This window comes from Folsomia candida, unplaced genomic scaffold (genome assembly GCF_002217175.1).
Source record: "Folsomia candida strain VU population unplaced genomic scaffold, ASM221717v1 Fcan01_Sc008, whole genome shotgun sequence".
Taxonomy (NCBI): Eukaryota; Metazoa; Arthropoda; class Collembola; order Entomobryomorpha; family Isotomidae; genus Folsomia; species Folsomia candida.
The window spans coordinates 226,920-250,845 of record NW_019091200.1 but is presented as its reverse complement, the minus strand read 5'-3'; the positions used below and the strand labels follow the sequence as shown (position 1 = coordinate 250,845).

Genomic DNA, 23,926 nt, shown 5'->3' with positions numbered 1-23,926 from the left:
CAAGGATGTCGAATCGTCTATCTATTTGACACGATTTCATTGACTGTCGTGAAATTTGTGGGTTAATAACTTAACTTAACTCACTCACCATTGAGGGGATGCCTCCTTAGAAATATTCTAGTCAAGGGGTCTAGAATCGTTTGCAATCTATTATAAATGGCTTCGTTGGTGACAAAGTTGATGTCTGAGTTTTCCACTTCAATGGAGACGCTGGACGCTGCAAGAGTTTCCGGAGATACGATTCTAGTCCCACCAGGTACTTTGGAGGGTGTGGTGACTGGGTCGTTCCTCTTCATTTATTTATTCGTAATTATGTTTACTTGTGGGGAGGATGATAAGTTGTGGATTGGCTTGGCTAATTTCACGGGAACGTAAGAGCTGGAGGATGCAAGAAAATTGGCCGGTAATTGGAGATCAGAGCCTGACAACTAATCACTTAACGTCTTTGCTACTTAAAAACTTTGATGTAAAGGATGCTACCGAATGGAGATATGAAGTTGAATATTTATAAAACACGCAATAAAAATACAATGTGGCGAAATAAAACTTGGCGTAATGCAAAATGTTACCAAGATCACGAAACGTGAGTCAATTCGTAAAACGAATACGTGGGTGGAATTCAATACCATTATACCACAATACCACAATACCATTTTGTGCATTTTTCATTCATTTCTTGCATGACACAAAATATGCGACCACGACCAGTATGAATTTTGCAAACTTATTTTCGACTCAGAATTAAATATTTTGTAAACATAATGGTCATAAAAAATTATAAATGAAATGCATTCTAATTTCTAAGAAAGGCTAATTGTTTTATTAAATGATGATCAACGTCCTACCAATATTTACATATGCATACAGCTTTCATCCAGCCATTCAAAGCTTGCATTTCTTTCTCTGACAGTAATTTTGAAAGTTTTGTTGCCACTTCCATTCAACGGAACATAACAAGCAACATTTTTAAACTAACTTATTAATCAAAATGCGTAATAAATTATCAGCTAATTATTTAATACACATGGCAAAATTAGTATTTCTAGCACTATTAATCATCCTCCCCTGTTCGGCATTTCCGAGCAAAGTGTTGGGTTTATTTCAAGCCCACAAGCACCACCACCACAGTCACAGCAATCACCGCACAAAGAGGAATCTGGGTCAATTAATCGCCCTGGTCGTGCAAGACACGCCGTACACATTTTACAAAATGTCGGGTTACGGGAACTGGTGTGGCCTGGGAGGGGACAGGATGGGGGACGGGTCTTACGTGGATGGGTGTGACTTATGCTGCAAAACTCATGACGAGTGCTACTACACAGCGAGACATAAGCATTCTGGTAATTATTTAATTTCAGAAACCTTGATTTAATGATAAAATGTTGAGTTTGTAAATATGTAAATAGGATGCAATCCATTACTCACCATGTATCATTATCGACATGGGGGCGAAGGTCCCACCCTGGAAGGAAATACTTCCGCAAAGAAACGAGAGCTTGAAAAGATGAGAAATTTGCCATCATGTCTTTCGACCGAGAATGAGGGACCATCGTGTAAAGAGGCCATTTGTCAGTGTGAGTATATTGATTAAAGCTACCAGCTTTATCAAGTTAAGGGGTTGTGTTACATTACATTTTGTGGTTACAACAGGTGACGTAAATTTTTCAATTTGCCTAAAAAAGGAACCCTGTGATCCGAAAAAGGTATCGAAAAGGTCGACACTGTGGTGGCTGCCAGGATAAAGAAGCCATTCTTTGACGTCATTTGCAGGTGTTGGATTCATATGATGATCTCACCGTCATATAAATAAATATAGTGTATGATATATGCTTATAACAATCCAGAAGTAGTGTAGTAGAAATGTCAGTTTATTATAGAATGAAATGTGATACGCTGTAATATTGACGCTAATTTGAGTGAAGTGATTAGTGTATTCCGGCAAGAATTTGGCTCACGAAAAGTAATGGTAATTGTTGTACAGTTTGCCAGATCTGTTTCTTTATGTTTGCATCATTGAATCCAGTTTTTCATGCTTGTGTGTACCCTTGAACTTGTATGAATAATTTAGCCGTCTATTTACATTTGCTAACCCAAATTTCGCGAATTTCGCTACAATTTCCTCAATTTTTTTAATGCCGTTGGATGGATTGCGATATAAAATTGCTGCGGTGTCCATAATAATCCACACACACACTATGCATACATATCAGATACGTATTATAAAACTAGCCTCTTCCACAATTTTCTCACGGATAAACTAGCCAGTGCCAGTAATGAATTGCTGTCATTAAAATTCTTTACACTTTGTGAAAAATGAATATCCCACAAATACATATGATATTTATGCAGATATAGCATACTAACTCACACACACCGTAATATAACATCGTCATAAAAATCTACTTATTTATATAACAAAAGATTGTCCATTTCTCTGCATTCTTTGTGGCTGCATTTCACATCTTATTATATATTCTAGAACCAATTTTTTCCGTTTCTTTTGTGATGGGGTAACTTTTCTAATGATAAATTGAGGATGTGTGTACCATCATTTCTTGTCCTTGATTAACCATCATTAAACAAATACTAACTCTTGGCCAGCACTGTTTGTTAACCGTACATAGATACATACCTGCTGCATGCATACTACACATATTTGTTATGCAGTCCCATTTCCGATAAAAAGATAACAGCTAATTATTACATAAAACGACTCTCCATCAAGTGCACAGTATGAGTTCTTCACACAGTTTGGAAACCTGGAGCTGAGACAATGTCACCAGTAGTCTTATTAATATCGGTTCTGTTCATTTTCGTCCCAATTTTGGCCAATCGTCACCTAAGTAAACGTGGGGTTCTGGAGCTGGGCCTGCTAATTGAGACGCACACGCATCACCCCGCCACGAAATTTATTGACTATGGGAACTGGTGCGGCTTGGGGGGTGACCGAGCTTGGGACGGCTCCGTGAAAGATGGCTGCGACTCTTGTTGCAAAAATCATGACGACTGTTATTCCCAGCTACTTTATAGGACGAGGGAATTCCATTTTATTCACTTGAAGGCACCACGCCGTGGGTAAGAATAAGGGTCACATTATCGTTGGTCCAGTTTTGGGGCTAAAATTATATATTTATCTCTATAATTTATGCAAACTTATCAAGTTGAGATATTTAATTAAAGGTGATAATTATTTTGTGATTGTCAGACTGAACTTGCTGTCAAGGGCGTGTCGTCCCCATACTGATGGGTATGCTAAATTTATTTTTATGCAGAATTCGTTACCGTATTTGACAATCGACTTGTTGATCGAATCGCCACAATTGACAATTTTTTGCATTCTTTACATGTATGCACAGCTAACTTTCTCTTCTCTATGAAATTTTTTGACACTCTTTCCATAATTAATTAACAAATGGCATGACATTTTCAAACAACTATCTACACATGGAAGACAACACGAGTACTTTTAACTACTTCAATTCCTTGAAATTTGTCGTGTTTGTTCGTGAATAAGTACATAATTGTGATACTTATGTATTAATTAGGTATTCAATCCTGCCAGCCGTGGCGACCAGGAGTTCGGAATATCATCCCACGCTGTCCTGCTCCCTGGAAAAACGTTTCTGCTCAAGACGGGCATGCATTTGCGACATCTTGTTGGTTTATTGCCTTCAAAAGTTGGATCAATGTTCACCAGCAGAACGGCAAGAGTAGAATTATTCAATTAATGAAGAACGATATGCAATAAATAATTGACTGATAATAAAGAACACTAAATAATTGTCTCATATTTCTCTTGTCTCAATATTTCCACAAAATTCTGTCTCAAGTTCTCACTCACTATGAAATTGCACCAACAGCAGCATAGCACCGTCCACCATCTATCCAACTAATCAAGCAGCAAGACCACACACAACCGGCGAAGCAGATGAAACAGACAGATTTTGTTCGTTAATTTTTAAAATTACAAATTAAAATTTCTCCCGGATTGTGGAGTACTGTTTTTTGAAGTTTCGAATACAGTAAAGCCACTTCCTCCACCCAAAATATTTAATTGAGCAATAGTAGTTATTATCTTGGTGAGTTGAATAGGGAACTGCAACTTTATTTATTTAATTCCTACATTATTCCTGACCTGATTTTAAAAAAAATATTTAATTTAAACGTTTAATTTGATTAATCCAGCTTCATCATGGTTTACCCGTCCCCCTTCTCAATCCTGGAGAATAGCAATACCTCCTCCCTCCAGTATTTGGTAGATAGCAGCGAAGAAGACGAGGACGGATTTTTGGATACGTCTTCACTCAGGGGGATAAGTCTTAGCGGAAGTGAAATTGGCGTTGGAAATAGTGGTCCAATAATTGGTACAAGTGCAACTACTATTACTCCTCCCCTACCAATGCCACAAACTGTCACTTGGAAACAACCCGACCTGGTGGGCCCCGTCTTTATGCGACAACGCCATAGAGCCTCGAGTGTCATGTCGCCATCTTCATCATCCTCGCTATCCCCACCAGCCCCACCACTGTCCGTTCACAATTTCACTTACCCCCTTGGCCCTGGCCCTCCTCAACCCGAGAGGAGTATCCTTGCTACTCTTACCATCGATCAAGACATTACGAAACAATTTTCTTCTTTGTTCACTACTTCCTCATGGGAAACGCTCTTCCCCGTCGACGACGTGAGTAAGCATTATAGGGACTTGGTCCTTGAAAAATTAAGGGGTAAGCTTTCTCGCGGGGAGTACTTGGCAGATCCTAGAGTTCACGATGTCCTCCTTTTGATCCGGTACCAACCAACCAAGCTCATGTGTGAAATTATCGTTGTCATACTTCTCGCCATGATCAATTCTGATATGAAAATGGTACTAGACGCGATAGATAGACTCAAAAAGTGGCTTTGTAATCCCCAAATCTGCCAAAAAGACGGCCAGAATACCTTGTATCTGCATGTCGCATACATCATCCACGCCTTGGAGGTAGAGCTGCTGACGGGAGGTGGAAAGGATCGAGAAGGAAAGAAACCTGCACTGGCCAAGGTGGGTTTCGATGAGAGAAAGAATTGGGGGATGGCATTGAGAAACAAAATGTCCCTTCTCATCTGGAAAGTGGAACACCTCTTGAGGCCGAGGAAGGATTGGGAGGATGAAGTGGCGTATCCACCCGCCGAGGAATTTGGCGATGTCGAATGGCTCCTCGAGCTGACTCAGTTGCTTCGTGAAAAGAGGATTAATGGTCCTTTTCCAAACGTAGTATCGAAAATGGAGAAAGATTATATCAACCAAGCGGTCAGGTTGGAGCCGAGAAACCCTTTCGTAAAGTTGGGATTGTTGCAGATGATTTCGGACAAAAAGAAGGGACAATCAGCATCTCTGAGTCCTGAGTTTGATAAGAGTTGCAGGTATGATGAAAGAATGCTATTGTGATTGATAGAGATAAGTTCAACAGATGAGAATAAGCTATTTAAGCATCGTTTTGTAAATGATTGTTTCTGATTTTGTTTTCTTTAGAAATTTGATCAATCGTTTTTCATGCTCGTGCGTACTTCGAATACAAATTGCAAAATTCTACATTGGAAGGGGAAGAAATCGTGAAACAGCGATGGAGTACGTGCGCTATGCCATTAAGTGCAACCCAAATCATCCTGAGGCTAATTTACTCGCTGCTAAATATCTCACCGGTTGTAGAGATGACGTAAGTTTGGTTGAACTAACTAAATATTTTTAATGGGCTAAAAAGCCAATGTTTCTTCTGACTTTCTTCATAGTCGAAGGCCCGGCTCAATTTTAAGACGCGTGAAACCTACTATCGCACGGCAATGATTTCGGATCCGACTAACTATATCGCTACGATTGAATATTTCTGCAATGCGCTTGGGTCGAGAAAAGCTATCACAGAAACGATGGCACTACAATCTCTTTTTGAAGACCCATCATCGGCAGGTGGAGGAGCAGAAGGAGATGGGGTCGCTCTTACAACTTCCCTTCCTGAATCCACAGCCACACCCACAATCCCCGAAAACCTTACAAGAGGAGGACACGTTTATTCAACCGGCCTGGGTGCATTGATTGCAAGTTATAGGAACCGATGTACAGGGGTGTTGGATGATATCTTATCTGCATCATACTTTCCTGCTTGGCCAGATGAAGCAAAATCAAAAATACAATTTTTGCAAGTGCTCAATTTCTATGCTTCGGAGGAATTTGGAGAAGCCTTGGAAAATTTGCTTCATATTTATAAGAAGAATTTTGTCACTTCCATGATCCATGTAATATTGCATTCTATTGATTCTATTACTTATCTCTAAATATTGTTTAATTATTATGGATAAATCAACTACATTTTGTTCTCTTATAGAGTTTGGACGACTACTGTCACAAATACAAGTGGGATACGAAACTGAACTTTGCAACATTTAAGCGTTGGCTGATCCAAGAATATGACGACATTCTTGAGATGGAGCGTGAAGACAAAATTGAACTTCAACAAAGTCAAGCTGAAGTGAACGCTTCGGAGGAAGATAATGATGCAGACGCCAAGAACGAGCCTGAACTATCTGAAGATTATGAAGATATTAACGACAACTCGGAGAGTGATGATGATATCAAAGAAATGTTGGCTTATCTTCTTCAGATTTTGTGAAATTTCGTTACAATTCTCTGAATTTGTGTTCAAAATACAGTTTGTTAATTTAAATATTTATAAGATTTATTACAAAGTGTTGCATTATCATTTGGTCCAGGGTTTCATTCAATTATTGTAAAAAAAATCCAAGTTAAAAAACTTTCCTTCTGTATGTCATTTAGATTTCCTACATAAAATGACACTTTAATTCTCTTCCGGTTCATACGATTTATTGTAGAACAAATTATTATTATTTATCTATTTCACATGTCGTCGCAATTACAAAATTCTGTAGTATATTAATAATAGTCCGGTATTCCTCAATTGGGCATAAATAGTATTTAAAAATTAGTTAAAATTTGGACACTGAAAAAATATAATAAAATTGGTGAATCTTTTCGTATTTGTTGCTTGTTGCAGATTTCCCTGATTTTCACCAACCAACTTTAAATCTCTGTTGGGTTGGATGTGGAATTTTGCTACCAGCAGCAAGAACACAATATTTAGCAAAACATGTTGACAGTTGTACACAATTTTGCACTATTAATTTTTGCATTAGTTTTACTTTATCGAAATCCAAATTTTAGAGTTTTATGGACAAGTGTCTTATAATTATTATTAGGTTATTATGTGTAGGACTAGGACATGTCAAAATCTTCTAGTAATTAATTACTAATTTTGTGACCAAGTAAGACCGTTCAGGATGTACTTTAGTTTTGGGTGGCCTCGAATTCTCCGAGTTCCGGAGGCAGATCCACCCAGTCCGGTTTCACAAGTGGTCGCTAATCGAGATAAAATCATCTTTGCTGTTCTTACTCACTCATCGCTGTCAATTTGGACGTCTCGGGTAAGTAATGTCACTTGTGAAATGGCGAATAGTCTAGAGTGGGAGATAAAACGATGGATATTTTTTAAATGATCACAGCCATGTCTTCCTGTCGTTTGTCACGAGCGAAGTCCCACCTCTGTAGACAAGTTGGGACCGAACGTCGCCCTTATATGGAAACCAGACTCGACAGCGATTGTCGTCGTGGTATGTACTTATTTACATTGGCTCCAACAAAGACAAACTGACCTTCAATTATTTAATCATTCACTTAACCAGTATTTATCATTCTTTACTAGACGGCCGGAGGGTATCTCTTGTTCTACGGGTTGTCCAGTGGAAATAAAAACCTATACGAACAAATCGACCCAGATAACCATAAGCTTCGACGTGAAAGTGACGAGCTTTTTCTTAAAGAACCCATTCCAGCCATCACGCTCCAACTTGTAATTCATACACAATATAATTAAAATTAAGTAAATGATAGTTAAATAATTTACTCGTCCTATTCATCAGGTTCAAGAAATTGCAGTTCGTGGCAAATTCATAGGATGTGTCGCCTTGTTTCGCGATGAGCTTATGGTGTCCACGGATGAAAACCATATTTTACGATATCGATGGGACGGCACGGTCAATAACGATTTTTGCATCGATTTGAGAAGAATTCCCTTCTCACTGGATCAACAAGCTTCCCGAGCTGTTCCCATTACCGTACAAACTATTCTTAATTTTGCTACTATTTTCTTGTTAGTTATATGTGTAAAATTATGTAATAATTGTCCTCTCCGTAGGAATCAAACGTGTATCCCGTCAATCTGCAATATTCTCCCCTCGTTGGTGGATTTTCTCTTGTCCTGTCCGACGGACGTGCAGCATTTCTCACGGCATCCACCAAAGCTTATGACCCCAACAGCGTGCAAGGTAAGATATTGTTTTTGTAAAACATTGTAATACATTTAAACATGACAATTTACACAATATTTTTACATACAAGGAATTTGGGCTTCCAACATTGACGACGCCACATTTTCCAGTGTTAATCACAAGTACAGATTACTATCGTTTGGGCGAAAAAATGCGGAAACTTCAGTCTTTAGTGTGGACGATCAAACGGGCGGACTTCAGCTTTTATTCCATTTGAAACTGTCGTCTAAAGATTTTCCTGGGTCCCCAGGGCCTGTCAAGTGCATGACGTGGACGCCAGGTAAACTTTAAAAAATTGTATACAGCATAAAAGGACTCAACAATGACAATGTATTATTAACTTAGACGGATGTGCCATTGCGATATCTTGGGAAAAAGGTGGTTTCGCCCTTTGGTCTGTGTTCGGTTCCCTCCTTACATGCTCCTGGTCATGGACCGGAGATTTGTCCCCGTTTGCTCAGAAAATAATCAGATCCCTCGACTGGGCTGCAGAGGGCTACCAGGTTAACGTTTTTCCATAAAACAAATTTATTATTAATTTGACAATTTCAAATAATAATAATTACCCATTCCAGCTCTGGATGGCTGTCGAGGAGAACGCAATGAACACCGTGAATGCCTATATACCCTCAAAAACGGGTGAATTTCCACCCAACAGAAAGACATCGAGATCAAACTCGCTCCCCGATATTTGCTTGAGTGCGGGACTATTTGCAGTCATCCCGTTCGTAAAGAGCTCTCTCACTGTGAATCCGTCAATGAGTCAGATTGAACACTTATACTTGCAAGGGGAGGATCGACTCCTGATTAATTTTAGTGGAGAATCACTTCTCGCAAATAGTGGAGGAGGAAGGTCGAGTGGTGGTGGATTCAGTGGGGGTGGCAACAAATCGAAAGCAAACGAACAAATCGCACCCTTGGGGAATAGCAAGAATTGGGTTGTTGTTCCTATTCCGCATACTTACTCTGCTACGAATTGGCCAATCCGGGTAAATTTCTTTGTTTTTCTTCTAGTTACAAAGTGGTCTTTGTGGCCTTTGATCTGTACCTTTAATCTAATTGTAAATAATAATAAACAATGATTATGAATAGTACACCGCTATGGACCCCGAAGGTCTCAACATTGCCGTCTCTGGCCGCTACGGCCTCGCCATGTACTCCATAATGGAAAGGAAGTGGAAGTTGTTTGGCAATGAGGCGCAAGAGAGAGATTTTGTCGTCGTGGGTGGAATGATGTGGTGGCGAAACTATCTCGTCGTTGCCGTGTATGATATTGCTCAAGATCGAGACGAATTACGATTTTATCCACGAGACTCGAAACTAGACAACAAATTTGCTCATGTGAAACAACTTCCATCTCAAATTTTACTCCTCAGTTTGGATCGGGACAAGTTGCTCGTGTTTGCGGCGGACAGTACTTTGGCAATTTTTCAGTTGAGGAGTGATCTAATTCACGATGTGACTAATCCAAATGCTATTGGTGAGAATGATATATAATAATCAATTATATGTATAATAATTTGTGGACAAATCTCATCTAAAATTAATCCCGTTTTTCAGATCCCTGCGACTGCATGCAAACGATTGACATTTCTGCTCTTTGTGTCCATCCTGCCTGTGTGATATCCATTTACCTCACCACCCTGAAAACTTCCTTCTCCTCTCCCCCGACCACCCAACAACACAGCGTCGTCATCAATGTCTCCGGCCGACTCATGATTCTCCATCACGAATTCCTTGTCCAAGAGAATACACAGGGAAGTGCGCCTCAGTACATAACCCCCACCGTATTGGCATCCTGCGTGGAGATGATTTGGTTGCCAAGAGCGTGCAATAATGGGAGCAGCGAAGCGTCCCAAGTTTGCTCAACACACCACAACCACAACCCATACCTTAGCGAGGCGTTGTGGCTCTACTGCGGACAAGAGATGCGGGTGTGGCTTCCGCTAAAGGAAAAATCACAGAGTTCTGTTCATACGTTTATATCGAGTCGAATCATGTTGGGATTTCCAATTTCAATTTATCCTTTGAGTGAGCCTGATTTATTTGACTCACTTGATTGTTTTTAATGCAAATTTAAATGTTTCTATTTCCCTTTGTACAGCAATATTGTTTGAAAAGGCTATAATCTTGGGGGCGGAAAACGACTGTCTGTCGTACGCGAGTGTGAGCAGTGTTGTTAGTGCTACATCAGACCCGAATGGATCACTCTACACGCTATTTCCATTCTGTATCCTCCAAAGAACGGTAATATATTGATAGTTTATCAATAGAATAAGTTTATATGCATTTTCTGTCCTTCAACAGAGTCAAGTCTACCTCCATCAAATCCTGAGACAATTAATTCGTCGAAACCTTGGATATTATGCCTGGGAGATTGCTCGAAGTTGTTCCAAGTTACCTTATTTCCCTCACTCGTTGGAACTTTTGTTGCACGAAGTGTTGGAGGAAGAAGCTACCAGTAAAGAGGTAAATCCAGTTTGACAATTGCTTACTTGTCTAATTACCTCAAATATATATAAAAAATCTACTATCCTTTTTTGTGCAGCCCATTCCGGACGCTCTTCTTCCTTCCGTGATAGAATTTGTGCGAGAATTCCCAGTCTACCTTCGAACGGTAGGACAGTGTGCGAGAAAGACAGAGTTGGCCTTATGGCCGCATTTATTCTCCGTTGCGGGACGACCTCGCGCCTTATTCGATGAATGCCTTCAACGTGGCCAACTCGATATTGCTGCGACGTATCTGCTCGTCATTCAAAACCTTGAGTCTCCCACTGTTTCACGAAAATTTGCTACGCAATTAATGGATAAAGCGTTAGAAGGGAGGAAATGGGATTTGGTGAAAGATCTAGTCAGATTTTTGAAGGCGATTGGTACGTTAAAATTATCACTGCCTACCTAAGTGTACGGCTAATATCTATTATTGGTTGGCCAGATCCCTGTGATGTTGAACCCATGCGCTCATCCGTTGTTCGGTTCAACATGCAAACGCCCCCGGTGAGCCCATCCGAATACGACATTTCCATGGTCCTGGGAACAATGCAAGTCCCCCGAGTGAGAAGTTTGAGCACATCCGTCGTCCCAAAATTCGCCCAGGACGCAACGCATCGTGAATTAAGCAGAACAAATTCAGAAACACGACCCTCACCTCCCCTTCCATCAAATATTCAGCAAGGACAGTCCTCTAACTCACCCAGCCAAATATCTCCCTCCTCCAAAGCAAGCGTATCAACTCCTCCGACAAGTGGTGGCGGTGGTAGCGGTTTAAGTGGACCCAACAATAATTACGCATCCCCTTCCAGTGTATTTGCTGACACGGCTTCCTTGTCAGGATCGAATTATCAGCAAATGCAACAGGCATACCTCAGCGGTGGTGGTGGTGGGTATTACGACGGTATAGACAAACCTATATCTGGTGGGGTCACATATGTCGACGCAATTATTGAGCGACACGCCAGGAAAATTTTATCCGAAGGAAAATTACGAGATTTAGGAAAGTTGGCTGCCCATCTCGATTTTCATTTAGTCAGTTGGTTGCAAAAGGAGAAGAAAAAGAAGGGGGTAATGGTCACAGATTTTGTTGCCGCGTTAAAGATGATTCATACCGAGTTTGAATGGCCGTACCCCGAATTTTCTAATTTGACGATGCACAGTAGAACACCGTCCACTGGTGAGAAACGTTACACAATTTTTAAGAATTAAACCCTCTTGTTTAGACTGTCGGACTATATTTATAATGCATATGTTCTTGTCTTCTCAGAATCCATAAAATTCCCGTCGCCGGAAACCACCTCACCATTAAAACCATTGACCGTAGATGTGTTTGGAAACCGTCACTCATTTTCAAGACCTGGTGGTGGGGACAGCGGGTACAATTCTGCACCGGGAAATAACGGAGAAAACCATCGTTCAATGGAAGCTAGATTGATGCCGCATTCCGTTATTATCGGTATTAGATTAGTTGCTGTTTGTATTTTTCTGCGTATGTATTCAGATGCTGTGAAATTATTTATAAATCCTTGTCCATGGTATTGCAGCGGACGACACGGTCAGCATACTCAGTGAAGAAAGTATGATGATGGATCAAAGCCCAATTCAACCCTCAGACTTCACGCCGATTATACATTTACCAGAAAATGCTGGAGAAAATAATGTGGCCTCACTAAATTCATCCAAGGCTGGGGTGCAACTTCGTTTCTTACAACAAATAATGTGGGAAGCAGGTAAGGATAGATCCGTAATCCAACCAGAGATCCGTGATTAATGAATTTTTTTGTGGGATTAAGGATTAAGGATTAATGTTATTCCGGGATTAGATTAGTCCAGGATTAATTAAATAATTCAATTTGCTGGGATTAAGGATTAAGGATTAATTCACAATGCTTTTGAATTCGGGATTAAGGATTAAGGATTAATTAATCCTGATTAATTCATGATTAAGGATTAATATAATTTTTATTTTCCTGCACAGAATTATCGACACAGCGATATTAATGTGTCAAATCTCAAATACTTACAAAACGTGCAATATATAGTAGTGTTGCGTTAAGTACGTAATAAAAATCAATGTTGGAATAATATCCCCGCCAATTACGGCAAGTTTTGGTGCACAAGCTATGCCCCTGGCCTTTACAGAGCCACAAGACTTGTCAAGTTCTTCGACATCAAAAAATGTGCCGGTCAAAACGAATGGCAAACCTTTCAGTTCAGTTAGATTCCTGTTCGCCATGATTAACGATTGAATCAGTACTTTTATGGAAGCAACAATATAAAGTTAAAAAATATAATGCATGCTAGATAATTTCAGGAGAGGAAAGTAGAAAGAATGGAAAAATATCACATGGTTGAGAATAACTGTTACCTTGCTCATTCGCAGTATTAATCTCTCGTGAGAATTAATCCTAATCACGATTAAGGATTAATAATTTGGGCATGCTTCGTCGGGATTAAGCATTAAGGATTAATGGAGCAAAAATATTTCGTCGGGATTAAGGATTAAGGATTGATTTCACACATTTTTTTGTTGGGATTAAGCATTAAGGATTATTAATCCTTAATCCCAATCCTTAATCCGTTAATCACGATTAATTAATCACGGATCTCTGAATCCAACGCAAACAATAATTAAACAATCTTTACTTAACTTACTGATTTAAAAAACTTGTAGGAGCACTGGATTGGTCACTCATAATTTCGGTCGCTCTCCGTGACGCTGTTGGCGTTTTTCGGACCGTGAACGCGTCTCGCGATCAACACCCTGATATACTGAGAAACTTGAGAGATGGGCTCATCGGTATCACAGTATGGTCAAATACTCAATGGTAAGTGCATATTTTGTCACGTTTTTGAATGCTATTACCTCATTATTCAATATCTTTATTTATAGTCTCGGATACAAAGTTTTCACCACCATGATCAACACTCAAGTGCACGGATTGCTAGTAAAATATTTATCGTTCGCTCAAACCCAAACTCCAGCCCCAAACAGCCACCTGCTCAACTCATCATCTTCTATTAATAACGATTCTTCCTCCTCATCTCCTCCCTTACAAAATCATCACCATCCTTCCGATCTACAGAGACGAAAAACTGAACCGTTTCTAACCCGAAGTTCTGCAATAACGAATAATAATCCAAACAAATTTGGACCTAATAATAATACGTCTTCGTCCCTACAACCGGCAACAGCATCATCTCGATTCAATAACAGTGGACTTTCGACCGCATTAAATCATCATCACCATCCAGGCCGACTAGTCTCTCCAAAGCCGAGCATCACCAGCATTCCAGATTCAGACGAGACTTCCGAGATCAGTGGGACGGATTCTATAAGTGGGAGGAGGTCTTCCCTTAGTGTGAGAGAAGTCGATGGTGACGGGAATAGGGTGGAATCTTCCCTAAAAACTTCAAAAAGTGAGAATGACATGGTGAACGAGACAGGACAAAGTAACTGTTCCGTCATGTAGTTTCTACTCAATTTTAATAATGAAACTTAACTCGTACTTGTTTATGCACTAGAACTAAATACTAATACGAATAACCAGCATCAAATATTACGTACTATATTATTTCGCTATATTGTTATGTAATTTAAATTAATTGTGCAAAATTCAAATTCTATTTCTACGTTATTAATTTATAAAGTATAAACGACTACCTCATTTTTTATCCAAATTTGAAATTGGGCCGAGTGCAGTCTTGGAATCTTGCACATTTTTATACCCACCCACCAACTCATACATAATAAAATCTATATAATAATGAACGATAATGCAATAATAATGCTACGAATTAACAAAATAGTTGACAACATATAATTACAAATAATGTACAATGCGTAAGTGAATCCATAATATTCCAGTACTAAATGTGTAAACGTGAACATAACCCTTAATAATTATTGCCAAATGTTAAAGAAATCTTTATTGAGAGCGTGTTTTGTGCTATTAATTAGTTTACTAGTTAGAAAATGTGTGGACTTTGTTCAATTGAAATATTTATAGCTTTATTAAAGTAGTTGACATATTGGTATTTTGCCGTGGATTAATTCATGGGCACAACCTGGGTGGAATAGCTGGGGAGAAATTTCATATCCGAAATATCCCCCAGCTATCCCCCCTGTTGCGCCGGTGGATTAGTTTACTTATTACGAGAGTGAAATACAGGTCGTCCAAAGATGTCCAATCCAAAGCAGTCCAGTGCAGTCAAGTGTGATATTATGTAAAGAGGAATTTGTTGGAAATGCAAATATGAAAGTATATGGATAATCATTTAATCATGTAATAAATACAAATAAAAACCGACATCTCGGAAATACAATAACGTAACAATTTTTGATATTTTCTGATTTATTAATACCCATATTTCAATTTTAGTTGGCTTATGCAAATTGCATCATCGAATCATAAAAGTCCTTATGATCATGCAAAAGTGCAAAAATTCCATAAATGTCATAGGGACAGCAAAATTGAGACAAAATGAAGACACTGCCCGCAAAAACAGACTCAGGAGAAAATGCGAATATTTTCAACCACGCGTGAACTGGAAGTTCAGAATTTAATAATTTCAATGAATAATTAACAAAAAATTATAGTTTCATCAGTCTTTAAACTAACGAAAGTACAGTAAACTCTACACTTTTGGTAACAAATTTGATAATATGGCAGACAATCACGGCGCAGCAGAGCCTCACGTAGTTCCACTACTTGAACCATCTTCACCCCCACCGAACGATAAGGTAGCTACAGAAGAATCACCTGTCGAAATTCCTGCGACTGCAAGCAAGACTGCCATGTCGCCCAGTGGAGAAGTCGGGTCAGCGCCACAACCACCGGCAGTTGAAGAGCAGAAGCAATCAGGGTTAACAGCAGCCTCCAAGAAACGAAAAAGACGTATCCGGTACAAGCGGAATAAAAGGTTAGTTAGTTTTGGTGGGATTTCAAAACATGAAACGTAATTACTCGTCAGAGGAGTAATGTCACATTCGTTTAATTTGCATCAATTTGCAGGACTTTGCCACGCACTGGTGATGATGGAACACGATCTACTTCAAAATCTAGAGAATTGACTATCGAATCTACTGGCGCGATGATAACTGATGACAATAAGGATGATGAGAATGACGATGACGAGGAGACGACTTCGTCCGAGGTGGACAATTCTTGTCCGACTGTGACATGGGATTCAAATGCTGAAACAATCGCCGTCATGAATGAAATTGAGGAAAAGATAGAAGAAGAATCTACTCGCTCTACGATAAGTGATCCTGTTATAGTTCAAGTTGATGCAGACATCGTTTCTTCACTTTCTGGACACTATCCGGATTTTTCGAGTGGCACTGGATGGACTTCTTCTCAATGCAGGAATGAAGATGTCGACTTTGCAGGAACAGTCAGTGGTAGTCATTATCAGCCAATTGAGATGGTCGTAGTGGACCAAATTCCTGCTCTGCAACAACCGGAAAAAACTGAGGTGAGTGGTAACCAATTCATGAATGAAGAGGCCAAGTCAGGAGTATATAGTATACAATCTTTTGACGTTAGTTCCCTCGTTTGAATTTTCTTTACCATCTTCAGATTACCCGAATAACCTTGGGAGAAGAAATAACCTTCCCGATTTCCACTTTGGACGACGATTCGCCCAATAACAACTCTGGATCTCCTGAAATCGAGTCTACTCCAACCGAAGAGACAATAACAACCACTTTGACCTCACCGAACAACCTGCCCCTCCAAGTCTCATCGACAATGATGTTACCACTACTCTTGAGGCTACAATTCCACGTAACGCTACCCCGTCTCAGGAGGAATTAGCGTATAATGCAGATGATACCACTTCCACTGTGGAACCACGTACTACTGATGATGGGACAATGTCTACTTCAAAATCTAAAGAATCGGTTACTCAATTTACTCCTGGCTTGGCGACAACTAATGACAATAAGGACAATAATCGCGGCGATGACGAAGGGACGTTTTTCTCTGAGTTGGAAAATTCTTGCCCGACTATACCGTGGGATTCATACCCTGAAACAGTCGCGTCTGTCATGGATGAAATTGACCAGATGTTAGAGGAAGAATCTACCACAAGTGATCCTGGAGTAGTGCAATTAGATGAAGACATCATTTCTTCACTTTCTGGGCGCTATCCGGATTTTTTGAGTGGTACTGGTTGGACTTCTTCTCAATGCAATGACAAAGATGTTGACTTGGCAGGAACAGTCAGTGGTGGTCGTCATCAACCAATTGAAGTGGTCGTGGTGGACCAGATTCCGGCTCTACCACAACAACAAGAAATTGAGGTGAGTCGTATTACAAGTAACTTTGGTTTATATTAGCAATTGTTTCGCTTATTTTTAATTATTACGTAAATATTAATGTTATATATTTTTGGTAGTGTGTAATGCAAGAGCAGGATGATGATGATGATCAAGAAACTAAAACAACTTTCCGGGATCAAAATACGTATCTCCGAAAGGAGGAAGCATTTGGTTCAGTGTCTGCCATTTTTGACACAGCGCCGCAGCAGCAAAGTCAGGATCATTTTGAAATTGTGGAACCTGATCAAGAACAAGGAGAAGAAGAAGCTTTATTGCTTAATCTTAGTCGAGCGATGAAGAAATCATATCCTGAGACTACCAGAGTCACAGAAAAAGACTCGATTTACACCTTGGATGACTGCGAAGATTCTTCCAACCCAAAATCTTCTGGAGCCGAGCCTACCCCAGCCGAAAATAATAACCGCTTGGATATCGCCGAACAACCTTCAAGTCTCATCGACAATGACGATACCACTACTCCTGAGGTCATAATTCCAAGTAGCGTTACCCTGTCTCAAAAGGAGTCTACTGCCAGTGCTACTTCTGCACGAACAATCTCTCTCTGTCATCCGGAACAATTGAAGGAATTGTCTCCTCAGTCTAACATCGTCACTCTGTCAGAGGAGAGGCAAGAAGAACAGTTCCTCGTATCAGAATCCGAGAGCGAATTTGGTGGATGTTGCGCCGCGTTGCGTCGAGGAAGGTCAAGACCTTGGAATAAAAAGGATACGATCAACACGGGTGATGGATCATCATCTTCAACTCGACCTGGCTCCGGTGGGAAACGAACCTCATTCAAAGAACGGTCCGCCTCATTGAAAATGCGACTATCCAAAGTCTTCTTCAAAGGGAACCCTCCTACCAAGGAGTAATCATGGACCACTGCTTCAGCGAAAAATTAGTTCTTTTGCTCGTTTATTAGCAGCTTCTTAGAGGATGTAGAAATAGTTATAAAAAATATATACAAAATTGTAGTGAATCAACACAGCCAGTAGTGAGTCAGATAAACACACAAACCTGTTTCATTTTAGTGCTCGACAAAATTTTATAATACAAAAAATTACAACTGTAAAAATATTCGTAAAATTTCAGACTTTGTCCCCTTTGCATCCTGGTACAAAATCACATCTTCATATCGAGTAGACTCATTTGTACGCATTAATTTTTGGCATGATGCTGTTCCAACGTTACACCTCGAAGCAAGTTCTGTTCGTGTTGCATGATGCGCTTCTTGTAGCACGAAATCGCAATTATACAACAGTTAATTAACATAAGATATCAGAAATTTGGAAAAGTATCGAACCAGCCAAAAACCTTGCTTTGATTGAGTGGGCGAAGAGACGAAGTTGCAGTTGGCATGTAGATTATTACAAACATTACCACAGTAGTGATGGGTTCCCACACGTTTCACTCTCTGATTGACAAGAGTTACATGAATTTATGTCAACTTCTAATTTATTCATACTACAAATACAAAACCCAGCCTTATATTTGTATTTTAATAATTTTATGTTATTTTCACATAAGTAATTGGCCATGTGCCCCTTCCCATGAAGAATGGATATTTTCCCACCCCCAACAATGCTGATATAATTAATTGAATTATTTGTAACAATTGTAAACACGGAACATGTGAGATGTTCCTATACGCATGTTGGCCATACCCCACCCCCTCGTTTTGAAAACCCCCACTGACCTTTTTGAAACTTTTAATGCACAAAATGCAAGGTCATACTGCCCTAGAGAGTCGGGTCCACCCGTGGTTTGTCCCACAGCCCCGACTCTCTTCCCGTTGGAGGGGTGGTCCGGGGGAGCAACGCTGCAAGGGGAGAGCCTTACGGGAAGGTCCCCCCTCCAATGCTCCTCCCACCAAGCAGGCTCACCGGGTGGGGAGCCGGCGGGGCTTGCCAAAAGTGCGGGTGGCGCTTGGCAAGTGAGAGGGGCTCTCTACCTCCAACCCTTGGGTGACGCCGCTCTTTAGCGATACCTCCCCTTGGGGCCGACCGGGTTCCCGAGTTCGAAGTCTTAATGGGGGCCGATTTACGGGTGCGCTCCCACCTCGTAAGGCGAGGGTCAGACGGGCCCCCTAGGGGAACGCGGTTGCAGAGGCGGTGACGTGGGCAGGGCTTTCCAGGTCGGTGGAGGTAGATCCCCGCGGACGCATTCGGGCGTCCGCGGGGGCCGACCCGCGTGGAGCACGAGGGAGCGACGTCCTCGTCGTGTGCTCTGGAAACGCCCTTCTTAGGGCGGCCAACAGCTCCCCCCCTTATAAATGCATGGCATGGCGACAACCTTTGTCGCCATGCAATAATTTCGCAATTTCTCGGCCGATTTGCATGAAATTTAGCAGAATGCTTCTTATTGGTGTTGTTGACATGTCGCAAGGTCCCACCCACCGCCACCCCCTTGTTTTCGACAGATTTCGTCGCCATGCAATAATTTCGCCATTTCTCGGCCGATTTGCATGAAATTTGGCACAATGCTTCTTATTGGTGTTGTTGACATGTCGCAATGTCCCACCCACCGCCCATCCCTTGTTTTCCTTGGCGATTTCGTCGCCATGCAATAATTTCGCCATTTCTCGGCCGATTTGCATGAAATTAAGCACAACGCTTCTAATTGGTGTTGTCGACATGTCGCAAGGTCCCACCCGCCGCCAACCCCTTGTTTTCACCAAATTTCGTCGCCATGCCATAATTTCGCCATTTCTCGGCCGATTTCCATCAAACTTCGACAGAGACTTTTTTTTGGTGTTATCGACATGTCGCATGGTCACACTCATCGCCACCACCCTGTTTTCGCCAAATTACGTCGCCATGCCATAACTTCGCCATTTCTCGTCCGATTTTCATCAAACTTCGACAGACACTTCTTATTGGTGTTGTCGACATGTCGCAAGGTCACACCCGCCGCCACCACCTTGTTTTCGACAAATTTCGTCGCCATGTCATAACTTAAGAAAAAATAATTCGAGGGAACGAAATGTGAGTGTTGACAATTTTTGTGCGGTTTGTTTCTGGGTTACAGTTTGTGCGACGCACACTGGTGGCAAAAGTACCAGGGTTTTTAAAATTAAAGTTTTTTAGTCGTCGGAGCAATTGTCGCAACCTTGTAATTATTACTAAAGTTGTCAAGCAACCTTGGACGCTTCCTAGTACACCAACCACGATTGCTTGACATTTAGTATCTAGGTAACGTTAATCTCCCGGACGGACATGACCACGATTGCTTGACATTAAGTATCTAGGTAACGCTTCTCCCTTAACGGTTGCGACAAATGGTCGAGTTAGAAATAAAATAATTATTTTTAAAAATCCTTGGTTCTTCTCCCATGGGCGTGAGAACCAACTCTATGACCTTTAATAACTTTTGCATAGGCAGACATAGAGATTCAATTCTTGAGGATGAAATCGTCGTAATTTTTTGATTGATTTTTTAAGCTAAAAATCTCGAGGGTACTATGTCTAATAGTAAACTTGAAATTTCCAATGTGCAGCCTTTATTTAGCCCGAGTCAGGCGTTGCGGTTGTCGGTTAAAACGACCATTGACTAGTGGAGTGGCATATTTTTGAAAAATCTGTATGGATTAGTCCCTACGGTTTCACCTGTTGTCAAAATTTCAACTTCCTACGACAAATTTGGGACTTTTCTATGACATTTAATATTTTTTCAGTCAACCCCTAACCACTTAAAAGACCCCCACCGACCTGACCGATCATGCCCGTCTTTGAACTCATCCTTACTTTTGACCCGAAGATGAACTTCGCAAAATTTCAGGTCGCCAGCTTGTGTTTAAAGAGAGTTATCGTGCGCACAGACATCTTGACAAATCTATAAGCCCATCCGAAAAGGCCTAAAAATTAGATTTCCCATTGTATATAACCCATGACATATTTTCAACAAGTCTTATTTTTTTAAATCTACAGTGCAGAGTCCATTTAGCCCTAGTCAGGGATTCTGTCCCTGACTCGGTGAATCCGAGCTCACTCCTATTTTTTTCGAATTCACCGACATGATAATATTACCAACCTCCGTGGTGTGGATGACTCGTGGATGACTAAATGTTTGCTAGATATTTTCTACTATTTGGCATTTTAACTTCATATTCTTTAATGAGAAGTCATAAGTATCACCGTGCCGGATTTAATGTTTTTCAAGCAATTTCTAATCGGTATGGGTCACCCCATAGCGTCCCTCAAGATGAAAAATTTTCCAACTTAAATTCATTTTTTTCTATTAGAAGTCATTAGCTACCTCTATACTAAATTGCAGCTTTCTACGACAATTTTGAATTTCGAAATTTTTACTCACATGACCCCCACCGGTCAACCACTTGACCGATTTCGCCCATCTTCGAACTCGTTTCCTAACTTGTCCAATATGTACACACATGGTAAAAATTTCAAGTCAATCGGTCAGCTCGTTAGAGAGTTATCGAAAAACAGACGGACAGACATGACGTTTCCATAAGCCCTGCCTCGGGCTAATAAAAATGAAAATTTATTTTGTAACTCGGCCATTTGTCGTAACCCTATAGACTGATAAAGTGTCAAATAATCTTGTACACCAACTGTTATAATTTCTTCAACTTCTACCACTCTGACCCAAAATTCCTTGAAAATGCGTTACCACCACCCCGTCTTCCAACCCTTGCACTTTGACTATGGGACGACAACCTGGTCAGTTAATCACATGCCTCTTTTTGGGTCAATTCTCTCCGTCTTGGACCACCGGCGGCTCAACGTGATTCACAACATTACCTTCTTCGCCTTAATGAAAGTTCTGACGAATGGGAGGATCACAGCGAAACAGTCACAAGCCGTATTTAATTTGCTCGATTTAAGTAAGAATAGCAACTTCTGGTCAAACTTAAATATTATTTTTAAGACGCTGATTTATAATTTTGTACCGTGTATTAAGCCCACACTGGTGACCTCAACTATTCCGAGTTGGCATTCTTAGTCGCAATCATCGTTGCGCACAAGGATCACATGGAGAGAGAATTTTTATACATGAACGCCTGGAAAATGCAAGTCACAAATTTAAAATCTATTTGCATTTCTAAATTTATTTTTTCTTAACATTTTAGTTGGGTCACATTCAACGAGACGGGCAAAGATCACATCACGACGCGTGAATTTAGGCGAACCGGACTCTTCTTTGACTTCAACTATCCCACAATGTACGAAATGTTTCGTGACTACAATTGGGATGATGAGAAAGAAATGGAATTTGAACGATTTAGGGTAAAATTTCAGTACAAATACTTCAAAAACATTTTATGAATTTTGCGACTCATGCTAATTACGTCTGTTCATTCAGTTCTATCTCATGTCCTGCATCCACTTTCGTCAAGTTCACCGCTTTCAGGCCAAATACATCCGATACCGACAATTTAAACGGGCTGTGCTCCTCCTTCTGAAAAAAATGTTGAGAAAAGTTCTTCTCGAAAATGTCTATCCATCCCCAATGTCAATTCTAAGGGCGATTAAAACCATTAAAATCCCACCTCTGGAAGGAACCGAGAGAACGAAGCACTGGACGGACTTGTTCGAGTTTAATTTCATACGAAGATTTGTCAAGCTTGGATGGGAAAGATTAAAATATTTGTGGGATTCCAAGACTAAAGACTATCCAAGGCTTAAATGTTTCTGTAAATGTATTTGCTGCGGATTGTGGTAAGGTTTTGCATGTATCAACTGATAACATACTTTGGTAAACACTGACTAGCTTGTTCTCTTTGGGTTGACTCAGTTGCTGCCGTATCGACGACTCCGAGGAGCCAGGCTGTTGCGGAGATTGTGACCATTACTGTGCCAAGAAATGCTGCTTTCTGTGCAAATTCTGCAAGCGGCGAAAGGTTTACAAATTGGCGAAAAAATCAAAGAAAACAAATCAGCGATGGGGTGGCAATTTGAACGAAATCAAGGGAGAAGATGCCATCGGACTTAAGCCCGCACCAAAGAAAGTGGTCGACCAGAAGGAGCTACCACTCCTGGACAAAAGTACGGATAATCTCGCCGAAACGCCAAGCGTCAATCCACAAAACATGAAAGAGATTAGGAACCAGAGACGAATCAAGGTAAAAATGCTGTTGACACGGGAGGATATCGTCCCAGCGGTCGAGTGGAGACCGCTGGGAAAGCCAAGGTGCGGAATTCTGTGAAATTTACTATGATAAGATTTATTTATTGTGTTCCATTCAATTTTCTATGTACGACTAATAAGTATACATATTTAAAAAACAACAACCATGATTTGTAAGATTAGTTATTAGTACTTGTAGAAAAGATTTTTAACAAATCATAAATTCTACATATATGTATTATTTACTTGTACATTAAACTTCCTTCATCTACCAATATTGTACTCAGGGAATTAAATTTAAGAAGAGGAATAGGAAGAGATTTACGTGTTTAATAAGGCACAATTATATTTAAAATAAAGCAAGGAGTGGGAAGGAGACGTACTATTTTGTAGTATGTAACACAAATTAAGGGCCAGGAGTCGATGTTTGACCTGTATTCTCAGACTTGCGACACTCACCTCAAAATTTCCTCCGGTCCTGAAGAACGCAGGTTCGAAACGTCGACTCCTGGCCCTTAATTTGTGTTACATACTACAAAATAGTGAGTCTCCTTCCCAATCCTTACTTTATTATACCCTTACTCGCACAATTTACCATAAGGCACAATTATATAGTCATTAAGATTATAGATATCCAGTCCATGAATA

The 23,926-nt window shown here is 40.4% G+C and overlaps 5 protein-coding genes across 7 annotated transcripts; all 5 read left to right on the top strand.

Moving 5' to 3' along the window:
- The first annotated feature begins 1,944 nt into the window (after positions 1-1,944).
- LOC110853446 (phospholipase A2 A2-actitoxin-Ucs2a) lies at positions 1,945-3,790 on the top strand. Its single transcript, XM_022101716.2, has 3 exons — positions 1,945-3,075; positions 3,206-3,247; positions 3,546-3,790. Exons 1-3 carry the CDS (start codon positions 2,774-2,776, stop codon positions 3,712-3,714), a joined length of 513 nt encoding a protein of 170 aa, XP_021957408.1. The 5' UTR covers positions 1,945-2,773; the 3' UTR covers positions 3,715-3,790.
- Positions 3,791-3,894: 104 nt separating this feature from the next.
- Positions 3,895-7,026, top strand: LOC110853493. The gene is made up of 5 exons (XM_022101759.2): positions 3,895-4,079; positions 4,186-5,400; positions 5,510-5,693; positions 5,767-6,267; positions 6,357-7,026. Exons 2-5 carry the CDS (start codon positions 4,193-4,195, stop codon positions 6,639-6,641), a joined length of 2,178 nt encoding a protein of 725 aa, XP_021957451.1. The 5' UTR covers positions 3,895-4,079; positions 4,186-4,192; the 3' UTR covers positions 6,642-7,026.
- A 113-nt stretch (positions 7,027-7,139) lies between these two features.
- Positions 7,140-15,200, top strand: LOC110853036 (guanine nucleotide exchange factor subunit Rich). Of its 2 annotated transcripts, none has more exons than XR_004835394.1 (19): positions 7,140-7,470; positions 7,549-7,656; positions 7,749-7,895; positions 7,966-8,160; positions 8,241-8,370; positions 8,444-8,653; positions 8,719-8,876; positions 8,949-9,362; positions 9,466-9,853; positions 9,934-10,404; positions 10,478-10,620; positions 10,681-10,842; positions 10,922-11,246; positions 11,309-12,043; positions 12,134-12,322; positions 12,411-12,596; positions 13,541-13,694; positions 13,760-14,886; positions 15,039-15,200. XR_004835394.1 is itself a non-coding variant. In XM_035854239.1 (19 exons), the coding sequence occupies exons 1-19, from the start codon at positions 7,327-7,329 to the stop codon at positions 15,095-15,097; spliced, it is 4,845 nt and encodes a 1,614-aa protein (XP_035710132.1). In that variant the 5' UTR covers positions 7,140-7,326; the 3' UTR covers positions 15,098-15,200. The 2 variants fall into 2 exon arrangements, 1 of the variants encoding a protein (XP_035710132.1); XM_035854239.1 differs by having other exon boundaries at positions 13,760-14,286.
- A 166-nt stretch (positions 15,201-15,366) lies between these two features.
- LOC110852987 lies at positions 15,367-18,268 on the top strand. The gene is made up of 4 exons (XM_022101177.2): positions 15,367-15,789; positions 15,882-16,344; positions 16,449-17,173; positions 17,269-18,268. Exons 3-4 carry the CDS (start codon positions 16,745-16,747, stop codon positions 18,061-18,063), a joined length of 1,224 nt encoding a protein of 407 aa, XP_021956869.1. The 5' UTR covers positions 15,367-15,789; positions 15,882-16,344; positions 16,449-16,744; the 3' UTR covers positions 18,064-18,268.
- A 1,328-nt stretch (positions 18,269-19,596) lies between these two features.
- Positions 19,597-23,901, top strand: LOC118436368. 2 transcript variants are annotated; one of them, XM_035854293.1, is made up of 6 exons: positions 19,597-20,438; positions 21,739-22,034; positions 22,112-22,220; positions 22,281-22,437; positions 22,514-22,869; positions 22,946-23,901. In XM_035854293.1, exons 2-6 carry the CDS (start codon positions 21,812-21,814, stop codon positions 23,355-23,357), a joined length of 1,257 nt encoding a protein of 418 aa, XP_035710186.1. In that variant the 5' UTR covers positions 19,597-20,438; positions 21,739-21,811; the 3' UTR covers positions 23,358-23,901. The 2 variants fall into 2 exon arrangements, with proteins under 2 accessions (XP_035710186.1, XP_035710187.1); XM_035854294.1 differs by having other exon boundaries at positions 21,729-22,034.
- The last annotated feature ends 25 nt before the right edge of the window (positions 23,902-23,926 follow it).